Source organism: Emydura macquarii, unplaced genomic scaffold, assembly GCF_026122565.2.
Source record: "Emydura macquarii macquarii isolate MOO-44397 ecotype Brisbane River unplaced genomic scaffold, CSIRO-AGI_Emac_v2 contig_3348, whole genome shotgun sequence".
NCBI classification, from domain to species: Eukaryota; Metazoa; Chordata; order Testudines; family Chelidae; genus Emydura; species Emydura macquarii.
Genome location: NW_027133485.1, coordinates 6203793 through 6216396, shown reverse-complemented (window position 1 = coordinate 6216396; position 12604 = coordinate 6203793). Strand labels below are relative to the sequence as shown.

Here is a 12604-nt window from a genome sequence, read left to right as displayed (position 1 = left end):
TTTAGAAAGTGCAAAATATTTATAAACACTACCAACAAAGTGCAAATCTACATGGAACATTTTACAAAAAAAGCTACAAATGAAGATGACAAAACAAGGGAGGCAAGTAAATTTGAGGAATGGGGAAAACAGGCTGTTCTCCAATTGCTTCTTAATTTATGCCAACTTGATGTGTCACCCCAGAACACGGTCTTTGTCAATCTTCATAAAAAGGACATCGACCACACAGGTGATTCCAACATTAGTGGTGTCCAAAAGGAGCCTAGCAACTGCTATAAAAAAAAATGTAAAGCTTCGTTCTGAACCCTGGCTCTGAAGAAAAGATTTCCATTCTAAATTGCATTACCCAATTCCCATAGCTGAAGGGTTAGTCACGCCCAACAAGAAATTTTCCTTGTGAAGAGTGAGTACACCTTTGCTTGTCAACTGCTTTCTGGAAAGAGGCTTTTGTTTCAAAGGAAAATATTGATAAGAAATGCTACAAAGAGTTACCTGTACAGAACAGATCACATATTTAACTTGTATTTAAAGGAAGTTCAGAAGGGCTCCAAAACAAAAACACATCAAATCCTCAAACTGGCCTTATTAAAAAACAGAACAATCCATAGATCAAACAAACAATCAAGAGACAAACAGCTAAAGTGACAGCATCATTCAAAACTAACTTTACATGCAGAAAAAACAGAACACAGTCCCTCAGTAGCAAGTAGCTCAGACACTGGAGGGTGCTGTGCCAGAGCTACGCTGGAAGTGGTCAGGAATGTTCTGGAAGCGACGGTGGTGGGCCAAGTTCCTGCTCACCCACTGCTTAAGGCTGCACTTTTGGGTGGGTTTCTTGGTGAACCTTGGGTATTTTCTGCAAGAACAGAAGGGGAATAAAGGTAACAGAATAATTAAGACAAATATGATGTGTACAAGCATGCATACAAGAGCAGCAGGAACAGTGGTTAATTTGCAAATGCCTTCACTTGTCCCATGGCACTTGTAGTCAGATGACACTTTTCTATTGCTAGAATTTTAAAAAGAAAATTACCTAGCCACGCCACCATGGCAAGTAACAGTGTTAGAGTACAAGAACAATCCTTCTAAGAGCATTATCTAGTGCTGTCTCTTACTCTCCTTGCAGAGATCTGTTTCTCCATGGCTTGCCAGAGAAGTCTAAAGGCTCAGTGCATGACAGTTAAGTGAGAAGTAAATTCCCATAGAAGGAGCTGTTGCCATGCAAACACTGCCATTTCCTGGATCCAGTACATTCTGAAAACTCTGCTGGCTTTGCTCAAACAAAAACACTCAAATATACTTCCTACAATGATAAAGTAAAACAAAATCCCATAACCCAATTCCATTTTTGTGAACTTGTTTGCAACATCCTGGAAAACAAAGCTTTTCCTTATTAGCTGTCAGATGCTGCTTTCCCCCTTCTACACATTGAAGAGGAGCCAACTATGCTGAATTTTCATTTGATTTAGGCAGAGATATATCAACATGGCTAGGAAATAATATTTATTAACTGCAGAACCATCGGGGGGAGCATGAGACATTAAATGGGGTCATGCTTACACAAAAATTGACTATCCATATAGTTATTTAGGAGAAGGAGCATCTGGCTGGCTCTTGAAATTCACACCAACAGCTTTTCAGTTCTACATCAGTGGCTCAGCACAAGTTATGACCAACAGGCCTAAAACAGCAAAGTGACCTGGCAGTGTCAATCCTGAAAGACTGGTGTCCATATTACAGGTCACCATCACAACTCACTCCTGCATTGGTAGCCTCTCTGATGAGTGTAAGTCATAAATGGATCATGGAGATTGAGAGGGAAATAAAATTCAAATAAGGGTTACACTGGCAAGATAACAGAGAAACATTGTTACCAGACACTTATGCTGTCACTTTGATTTGGCCTGAAGCTCTATTTCCAACAGTGTCAGTCAGGTACTTCGGTGAGCATTGCACCATTTTGTTTTTATGAATAGATATTTAGAATCCAGGAGACTTTCCTTCTCAATTTATAACAATTTCAAACCAAGGTCAGTGTTCAGGCCTCAGCTCTTCATATTCTTAAAGTGAATTTAAAACAAAAACAAAACAAAAAACCTCCAATGGATAAAAGCTCCTGAACAAGTTACATTGTAAATTTCATTTCCCTGTTTCATTTCCCATTACAAGAGGGCTTTCTTCTGCTCCCTCCCCTTCCTACAAACATTTGATACCATACCTCATTGTAAGGTCTGATGGATGCTGCCATCTGCGGTCCTGGGTTTTGTACTCTCTGCTGGCAACTTTATTCATCAGAGCATACAACTCATTTAATGCATCTGCAATTCAGCAAAGTGAGTGGTTAATGGGAGATCAAACATGCTACATGAGGCTGGATAAAAGACAGCAGTAGCACGGGAACTCTGGCCCCAGCTCCTAATGTTGTTCCCGGTCCTCAAGACAGATCTTATACCATGGGACAGAGAGTTTGCCAGAGACACAGAGGTCTACATATGTCCATTTTTGGGACACGTTTACATGTCCCTGGAAGCAGAGAAGAAGAAGACACCTGCTACTAACAAGTAGGATATTACTTGCTATGATGCTTTCCAAGTAGCCGACTCAGCTCCTCACTATAGCGATGGCCCATTGCAAGGATCCATTTGCACATATCTATAAACAGAGCATAGCAAGAGACATCTTTGTCCACAATCACTTACATCTGAAAAGGACGTAACATTAATCAACCATATAGCCAGTGTTATCTACTGGACAGAACAAGCCCTTTCAGTAATACAGTAGTTCTCCAAAGGCCTCACATCATGAGTCCATGGCAAGAGAATGCAATGGATGGTTTGGCAAGACACAAAACTGCGTGTGTCCAGGTCACAAAATATGGAACGGTTAGTAGCTCAGACCATATCTGCAATGTTTGTATTCTTGCCCACTCCTTGCTTCAGTATCTGGTAGTGCAGGCTGAGACTACATACCGCATGCTACTTGTGATGCTCATTAAAGCAGAAGTCCATTGTTACGATGTTGCTACCAACAGAAAACCAACATAAATGCAAGTATTTTTCCATCTTGCTACTGTTGTCATGTGGCTAACATTAGGAGTGGTTCTACATAAGACACTTTGCCATTCCACAGGAAGTGACAACCCACTGAGTGCATCTGTATAGACTGGCCCCACGTCTCCTTCACCCATTAGATCATCAGCTTCAGTCTGAAGTGACCAATCCTGAATCTGACATCAGGCCATACATTTTCAACAACACAACTCCTAGAGATGACTCTTTGAAAGTCCATGGTGTGTGTTCAGCCTGTACTGTTTAGGGAGAAGCACAAAGCACCAAGAGGGCTAACAAAATGCAGGTACCCACCATGCACATGTTTCAGAGCTATTCAGTCCAGAGAGCAACTCACCATTTCAATCCATTTAGATTAGATTAGAAATCACTGGAAGATTTGAGATTTCTTCCAATTTATCTATCTTAAGCAACTTCCCACAAGTTCTTTGTCTTTCTATACCAGGCACCCTGACTGAGTTTCAGTCAAGCTAGGATAGGGAAAGAAGATGGCTGTATGCCATCTTTGGGTCACCACCCCCACCCAAACCTTGTGCCAGTGGGGATGCTGTAACTTAGATCTGATTGCTGTTCTCAGCTGCTGGGATGGCTGCTGGGGACAGAGCGCAGAGGCACTCTGGCCAGATCTCCTTACCCACTGAAAGCTCTAGTATGTTGGGGCAGTGAGACTGGTGTTGAGCTGTTAAATCTTCTCTACACCAGCCACAGATTGAGGGAATGCTGCTGCAATAGTCTGTTCAGTTGGCTTTCCTTCTGCTTTGCCCCAGCATGATGTAAAGCCAGAAGGTCAGAATCAGGACCGTAGTTTTATTTATAAGACAGAAATTGGTGATCAAACTTTTCCATGAGGTTCTTCTGTTCATCCCTCACTCCCTCAGGGCCAGTGCAGGGTTTTTCCCTACAGCAGAGCATCTCAAAAGTGTCATACTGTGACCCACATTTTAAGATGGTCCTATGAACATTTCTCCCACCCATTCATAAAAACATAACCGGCTCCTTTTCCACTGGCAATCATAGCAATTTTTTCTCTGGAAGAGTAACATTAAGCAACCATTTAAGATTTGTGGCTTCGTTTAGCAGCTGAAAAGGAGAATCAACACCATGTAACTTGCCAACTCTCCAGACTATCAGTGGTTCTTGGTGAACCAATAGTGGTGAACCAATGCCTACAGTAGAAATGATCCCTTGCACCTCTTTAGCAGCCTCTGGTCTCCTTGGAATTTTTTAACCCTTCCAATATTTGGCCAGTTGGATAATGCTTTGCACTTCTAGCACTATTTAATCCAAGGATCTCAAAGTGCTCCAGAGAAAATAATAAGAATCAGATCACTCTCTACAGACAGAGAAAGGGGGAGAGAGGCACAGAGATGAAGTGATTTATCTGGTCAGTCTGCATAAGAGTCAAGAATAGAACTTGGATTTAAACTCCCAGATCTGTTCCATAACCACAGAGTTATTTTCCTTTCCCTATACATATATTCCCGTCCCCATCCTCCCAAAATAGTAAAAGGGGAAGAAACTATACATTTACATTCGGATTTTCATGAGAGCTGAGCTCTCATTTAGACACCAAGAATCCACAATGGTTCTCAATGGAAGCTTCTGGATGTGAACTCTTTTGAAAGTCTGATCACTAGTCTTAAACTTCTCTTTAAAAAACAAAACAAAAACAAAACCCCAAAAACCATCCACCTTAGCTGCTGCACGTGGCGTCCCGCAAGAGAAATACTAGCCTTGGTGCTGGGGGGGGGGGAGCAGGAAGGAAGTTGATGTTACCATGGAGCAACTGACTCCCAGAACCTCCCCCTGCACCAAACACAATCTAAATCTCATTGTGAGTAGGCACCTTTCCCAACCTGCTGGACAAACAGAGTCCATACAATCTGAAGTCCAAACTCATCCCCTTCCCAGGATTTGAATTTATTATGGGTTTGGGTGGAGTTTTGTTGTTTGTTTGAAAGAACCAGTTCAAGCCTTCTTCCCAGACTTGGTTGTGACTGGGATTCCTCCTTCAGGAAAGCTCAGCCCACACCTTAGAGCCTCTCCCTCGAAAATGACTTTATATCCAAAAGCATCAGTGAAATCAGCAGAACCCGCTTAACCTCTGCCCTTAGGTCCCTTGTATTACTTAATCTGCCTTGCCTGCAACATTTCCCAAAAGAGTGTAACATGTTATTTAATAAAAAGTTAATCTTCATAAATTAAAGGAATTAAATAAAATCAGGTCCTAAGAGATCCCTCTCTCACTTCACAAGATGCCTCATCTCTCTCTGCCCCAGGCAGGTCAGCAGAGGATCCAGCTTCATCAGGTCTTTGCCCAATTGCCAATGGCATAATCAAGTTGGAAAGCATTACTATGCAAACTATACATTTCCAGAGACGTGATAAAATAGGTCACCTCCCAGTGGAGGGACCCCTGTACACCTGACATGCTCTGACAATCTGCTCTTGGACAGAACTCCTGGTACAGTTCTGCTATGAGAGGAGCAGTTAAGGAAAGAAGCTCTTAGGTACCAGATTGGAAGAGCTAGTGTTGTTTTCCAGGTACCAAACAGCTCACAACTTTGAAGAGAGTGATCCCAGTCCATGTGATGCCATGAAAGTTGTCTGAGCAGCAAGTGGTGCAAGCACTATTCGATATGCACAATGATGGTGTTAATATCTTGTGAAGGCACATTTACAGAACTACAGACGTTTGGGCATAAAGAGCAGGCCCAGTATTATGTAAATTATTAGAGAGTTGGGAACCCCGATGTGCACAGCTGCAACACACACACTATAGGAACTTTTGTATGGTTACCAATAGTTTATTAATACATTTAGCACAATTACAAACACCCCAATTCAGTCAGGTAGATCGAGAGACTGCAGAACGTACCTCTGAACATCCATTTACTCACACCATTCCTTGCAGACAACCTGAAACATTAGCCATTATTTTTCTTATTACTGTTATCTTCCCCCTCATTAACAGTGGCCATTATTCTGGCACCTCCCAAGGACTACATTCTCCTACCGTCCCTAGGCCAGGATGCAACTTTTATGATAGGCTGACGCCACTATTTTTGATGCATATTTAGTAGGGGTATTTTACCTTTTCCTTATTCGTATATTCTCATCTTACTAACGTTGGCGTGTCCTTCATCTATAGATTAGTATATTAATTTTAACTTATCATCATATATATCAATTTGTTACCATAGCCCTCTTATGGTTAGGTATCTGTGGATGTAGCTCATGTACCTGTTATGTACATCAATTTGTTGCCATGACACTCTTATGGTTGGACTCTTGGACAATCTTGTGGTTGGTTGTTTCTGTGCTCAGAAATTTCCTATATACACTTCAGCTCCCCAATACTTGGGGTTTTCCACTGGGATGTTTATCTGTTCAAAGTTTATCCATTCAAAGTTTCATAGGCCTCAAGCCTTATGCTAACTTGCTGAAGCGAATGTCTTACAGGATATAGGCCTGTAGGGTCCTTGCATTACTGTTGAATATAATAAAAGCAGCTAAATATAATGAAGGGAAGGCAATAACTATAGTAAAGGCAAGCTAGCCCCATGGGCTACAAGATGAAGCGACAATACTCGGTGAACATTCAGTGCCAAGAGTCATAACAATATTCAATTCTGCTTATGAAAATAGGGAGTTTTGTCACTAGTGGCAATTAATTCCAGGACCAAACAGAATCCACTATGAGGATCTCATCAAGGAGGATTTGATTCTATTTATGGTTGAATGAAGGGCAATAATGAAGTTTGAATACTAAGCTAGTGGTCAGCTGGCAGATTTCTCTTGTGGTCAATTATGGACAGTTTCAGCCAGTCCTTTGAAAACAGATGTTCAAATCACATCACAATTTTACATCCACTAGGGAACAGGCTCTGCAGCATTTAGATTCATGTGGAAAACTGCAAACAAATGTATTTCTTCAGAAATACTCTCTTTCCTACTTCCTGGAGGATATGCAGACACCCGAAGCCCCAGGTTTATTCCGCACTAGGTCAGTTCACTTTGATGGACAGGAAAAGTTAGCTCAGAAAATGGCCTCCTTCCAAACTATCCGGCATACATAGAGATTGAATGGTTGGCAGTTAGTGCAGCTATTACCTGTAAGTGGTTTACCTGTAAGCTACCAACGTGAGCACAGAAAATTGGTATTTGTCGAATACTGAGCTAGGTGCTATACAGACAGGTAAAAAGGCAAGGTCCCCTGCCCCAAACTAACTTACAATTGAAACAGGCAACATACAAATGAGGGACAAGAGATATGCTAGAACAGAGAAACGTGGGGGAAATTATGCAGAAGATTGGTAGTGTTTAATTTCATTGTTCACAAAGTACAAGTGATAGACAGCCTAACCAAAGCTGTGGCAGTAACAAGGTATTACTTTCAGTCACCTGCTTGGTTACCCCTTCCCAGCAAGAGGCAATGGAAGGGCACAGACATGGTGGGCTTTCTGACCTAGATTCCTGAATTACTCACAGCTACAAGAAGTGTTCTGTGGCTCCTTGACAGGGTTTGATCACAGATTTGCACTGGGTTTATAAATCCATGGAGAAAGGCAACATTCAGAATCAAACCCAACCTACTGAGAAGATACTTATGTGACTCAACTGGAAAAACCCTATCTGTCACGCAATATTCCAAGCCTAAAGCTATTTGGAACCATAGATGTATCCATTAAGAAGAAAACAGATTATGTGCATCACACACAACGTTCTTGCTCAGTGAAATGGATCTTCCATTTCACCCACCAGCCTCATTCATCAGGGGCTCCTGCTTAATTTGTTATGACTCAGAACATACGCCTTGCATTTTTAATTTGAAAGGAAGAGAAGACGGGTCATAATTAGCTTTCCCCACATAGTCACCTCTGCATTACTTATGCTATATTCATACATCGGCAAGCAGCCCTGTGGCTATGCAGCTGTTTGCACTGTCCAGAGAAATGGTGGCTCCATGTGAGGAGTGGCATAACTGTCAGTTTCTTGAAACTCTCAGGAAATGATAGTTACCACACCCATGAAAAGCCTCACAAATGAACACAATTTGAGGCCATCTTTGTAAGCCGCTAGGGCCATCTTTAATGATTGGAGTCTCCCAGTTCCTCCCCACAATTCCTTCAGGGTGTAGCTCTTCATCTAATATTCATGTTTGCTCTTTACATAGAGATTTTTCTTTAACCACTATCAGCAATAGCTTTTGTATCACTGATCTGAAAGGGCCACAGTTCAAGAAGCCTGGAAGATATTAGCAGGAATTACAAGTCTTACTACTTGGCACTTAAGTTAAAGGTTTCACAATTTTAGGTTCTATGCTGCAGGCTGGAAAGAATGGCCTCCCGTCACTAAGCACCAACAGATACAAGAGCCCATGTCTACCTCTCCCCTTTTGCATTTTATGGCCAATTTAGAAGGGCTATGCCCTCACAGCCATAAGTGCCAAAATTTGACAGTGTGCCTGCATTTACCACACAACTTGAGCATGTGCATCAAACTCCTTGTCCATCTAGCTATTACAGGTAGAGAAACTGCTTCTGGGTTAGTCCCACAGCAGAGGGGTTACATATTGCACCCATGGGCTCCATAAGTGGAGCAGGAGACATTATTCTTATTGCTGCCTAAAAAGAAGAACATCTGAATCAACTTTGCTGAATGCAAACTAACAAAACTTGCCTCTTATTTTGGCCTGTGCCCTCCCCTCTTCCCAACACCCCATCCCAATCTCTGACTGTAGGTTACCTGGTGTAGGATCCATGGAATTCTTTACATGGGCACGAACACATTGGACATAAATATGCTTCTTTTGCTCAAGCTCTGCTTCGGAAATGCATATCCTTTGTTTTGGTCTTAAAAAAAGAAAAGAAAAAAAAAGTTCATTTTTCTGAAGTACCTGTCAGGTGAAAGTCCATATAACAAACAGCACCATGATTCCCTGTGTGGCTAATACAGCCAAAAGTTCCTTAAAGCACTATTCTTTTGGACCCAGCATATTGTAAGAAGGAGATCTGGCACATCACTCCTAGGACTAGAAGAGCTGACATGTCTGCTCTCAACTCCTGGGAGGAGGGAATGCTTGTGCCCATTAACAGTGACCCAAGGAAAGCTGAGGAGTGGCAATGGCAGGAATCAGCACAAAGTCTGATTAGAATGAGATTCAGAGCTGAAGCAGGTGGAGGGACGGGAGCAGCAAATCTAGAGCTCCAGACACAACAGTGCACTGACAAGTAAGAGAAGATCATATTAGCATCTTTCCCCATTTCTCAGGAAAAGTGCCACTGCCTGCTTTAAAGAGACATGGGGGTAAGGAAATAGATCACCTCACCCACCTTGTCTCTCTAATATCCTGAGACTAGCACTGCATACTACCTACTTTGACAATTAACATTCTTCCCTAACTTTGGTCAGCTGTATCGTTGCTGCCATCTGCTGGAAACCAAAGGGGTAAAGCAGAACAGTGACCACACCTGGAGTTCTCACACCATTCATAACATGGACTACATCCTAATAGTGTCTCAGACACTGCTCCTTAGACTCAGGTCAGCTTCGATCACTTCCCTCCCATCCACAAGTAGCCCTTGTGACAACTACAACGGTTGTTTACATGAAAAATGTGACCTAACAGTACATGAAATAAATCCCTATCTTTTAGTGCGGTTTAGCACCATGTGACCACCAGTTCTCCAAACCACCAGCAAGTTCTCCACTGCTGATCTAAAGTATGCATAACATGTTACCTCTCTTCCACCTGTGGCACAGGAATGACTTTGCCTAGCTTCTTCCCACAGGCAGTCTCTTCTCCACAGTTCTGGTCTAAGACTAGAGAGTTTAACTGGAGAGAGGAGGAGAAAGGGGATTAGCCCCTGACAAAAGACACTCCAGTGTCCATTAAGATGCATGATTTGCCCATAGAAAAGCTTTACTCATTGTGCAAACCCACGTATGCACCCTGATATTGCTACTGACCACTGAACTATAATGTTTAAATAAAAAACATCTGCCCCATCCACCTACTGCCCATTTGTTCTGCTTCATAAGCTTATTGCTTTGCTTAAAGACAAAAACATTTCACTTTTAAACATTTTTTAAATTAAAAAAACATTTTCCATTAAAAATACTTAAGCAAGGCTGCTTTATAAGAGTAAAGAGACACAGAATTGTATGTTTACTTTAAGATTGTCTGATGATTCTTCAACAGATGTGGACTCCAGGCTCAACTCTTCCCTTTGGGAGCCAAAGATCCCTGATAATCCACTGTCTGTTGCTTTGGAAGGGTCCTTACTTAAGATCACATTAGAAGATTTTGGATGCAGTAGCAGTCCATGTGCTGGATCCTCCACTTTATCCTTACTTTTACCACAGGCAGGGCCAGGAGAGTATGTGGAAGTTTTACTGTGTGCATCACCGAAAGGAGATGATTTTTTTATTTCTGGTGGCAGCTTTTCCACACTGTCCACGCCCCCACTGTGCTGCTCTCTAGAAGCCAGGCACTGAGGGAACTCTTCAACAACCAAGCTATTTGATCTGATTTCATCAGACCCCATACTTAGTTTGCTTGCATTGTGTAGATAGTCATCTCTTATTACTTGTGAAGTATTTTCTCCAGTTTGCCCCAAGCCATGATCTCCTTTTGGCTGATCTACTGAATCGGCATCAGCTGGGGAATGATTTAGAAGCTCCTGAAGATCACAGTCAAACAGTGTGCCAATGACTTGATTTGATTTCAAGCAGTCCACATTCAAGCATCCTTCACCTTCAGAATTAGCTGTTTCAGTCTCAAGAATTCGAGAATATCCAGGACTAACTGAAGAGTCCGTCTGAGCTAGAGACCCATTACTTACTAACTCATCTATGGTCCTGAATGATGTCAGTGTTTCTTCAAGGGTGACTGACACCCAAGTACAGTTGCTGCTCACTTCCTTTTCACTTTGCCCACCTACATCTTGATTCACTAAAGCATTCTCTCCAGTGGAGTTCTGGTCATCTAAGCAATCATCTGCTAACATTTGCTTACACTCTTCCTCAGTGTAATTGAAGGGAGAGTTCCCTTGTTCATCATCTGAGGGTTCCAGCAAAGAGTCATCTAGCTCACTATCATCAAAACATCTGGTTGTATCCACAGAAAGAGCTACCACACTGTCTTCTAGAAGACTCTCTCCGATGACAATGTTCTTCAGCTCAGTCTCATCCAGACAGCCAGAGGATCCTAGGAAGCTGGCAGAATCTGGGGAGCACAGTGGTAGTTTCTTTGATGGACACGGAGTGCTACAATAATGACTCAAGTTGCACAGTTTCTTAGCAGCTGATTGCAGGGGCTGACCCTCCTCTAGGAAGTCTAAGGGCCTTTTAGCCCTGGGGATTGTATCACTAACAAGAGTCCCTTTAAGATTATGAAATACACCAACTTCCTCCATGATGCCGTTGGTCTCTGTATTTAAGTGACTGCACTGCTTCTGCTTGGCCACTAAAAGCAAGTGGCAGAACAGGTACCTGTGTTTACTGAGCCTCCAATCAGCCTAGAATGTGCTTCACCCTTCTGGGAAGTTAGTAAGTCACAGGATGGATCCCACTTGCCTGAAAAGAGAAAACAACATAAGTGAACTAGAATGTCTCTCATCTGTTCCTGTCTCAGCTAATCTTAATTCCTTCCCAGTCCCCTTGGTCCCTCTGTGGAAAAAGAGATGTACACCTTTCCTGGCTGGCAAGGTAAGTGTTAGCTGTTCTGGGCCAAATGAAAATCCTACACTTATCCTGTGACTGATGCACTTAAGGGGGAAAAAAGTGCCTCTATTCTTTCTCTTAAATCTAGTCCTTCCTGATGCAGCAGCAAGGGAAGAGCCTATCAGCATCCACTCTTGAAACAAGTAGCCCAATGTCTAAAGATACCTGGTCTCCATGGCCTTCATTCTGGACTACTATGAATTAAATAAATGTTATTAAAGGTTAGAACAGAGTGGGTTTGCTCAAGCTATTCACACGTCAGTTAGAGAATTACAGCCAGTAAGCCACACATGCTAATGGCCAATCCCCCACAAAGAGAGGGCTCACAAGCCAGAGATCTAACTTCAACAGCTTTATTAGCCAATGCTAATAGAGTCCAAATCATGAAAATAGTGACCACTGCATGATGTTTTCTTTGAAGCTGTTGACATGAATCAGTATAACTCCCTACCCTCCAAAAAAGACTGTATAAAGAAACGTATGTTTTCATAGCGCCTTTCATCCAAGGATCATAGAATAGTTTGAGTATTAAATGATGGCTCAAACTGTCGTGCAAATTAGGGCGGTCGAAACCGCGACAATTGACTGCCTGTCAGCTCCCCCGGTGTTTGGGGAGGGGCCTTTTGTTAGCGACCCTGTAGACCCGCTGATGTTAAGCTACAGGCCAGGCAGCATAGGTGTCCTGAGATACCACACCGGATATCAGCCCGTCTTGTTCGGTTTTTAAAGTCTCGGACGAAGTGGTGGGGTAACGGTTGCTTTTCAATTAGGTGTCTAACTAGGAGCTGAGGGACCCAAGATGGGAAGTG

The 12604-nt window shown here is 42.5% G+C and overlaps 1 protein-coding gene across 1 annotated transcript; it reads right to left on the bottom strand.

The window, feature by feature from the left end:
- Positions 1-11548, bottom strand: S100PBP (S100P binding protein). The gene is made up of 5 exons (XM_067533847.1): positions 10244-11548; positions 9812-9906; positions 8817-8923; positions 2219-2318; positions 1-856 (listed from the first exon to the last, which is right to left on the bottom strand). Exons 1-5 carry the CDS (start codon positions 11486-11488, stop codon positions 712-714), a joined length of 1692 nt encoding a protein of 563 aa, XP_067389948.1. The 5' UTR covers positions 11489-11548; the 3' UTR covers positions 1-711.
- Positions 11549-12604: the final 1056 nt, after the last annotated feature.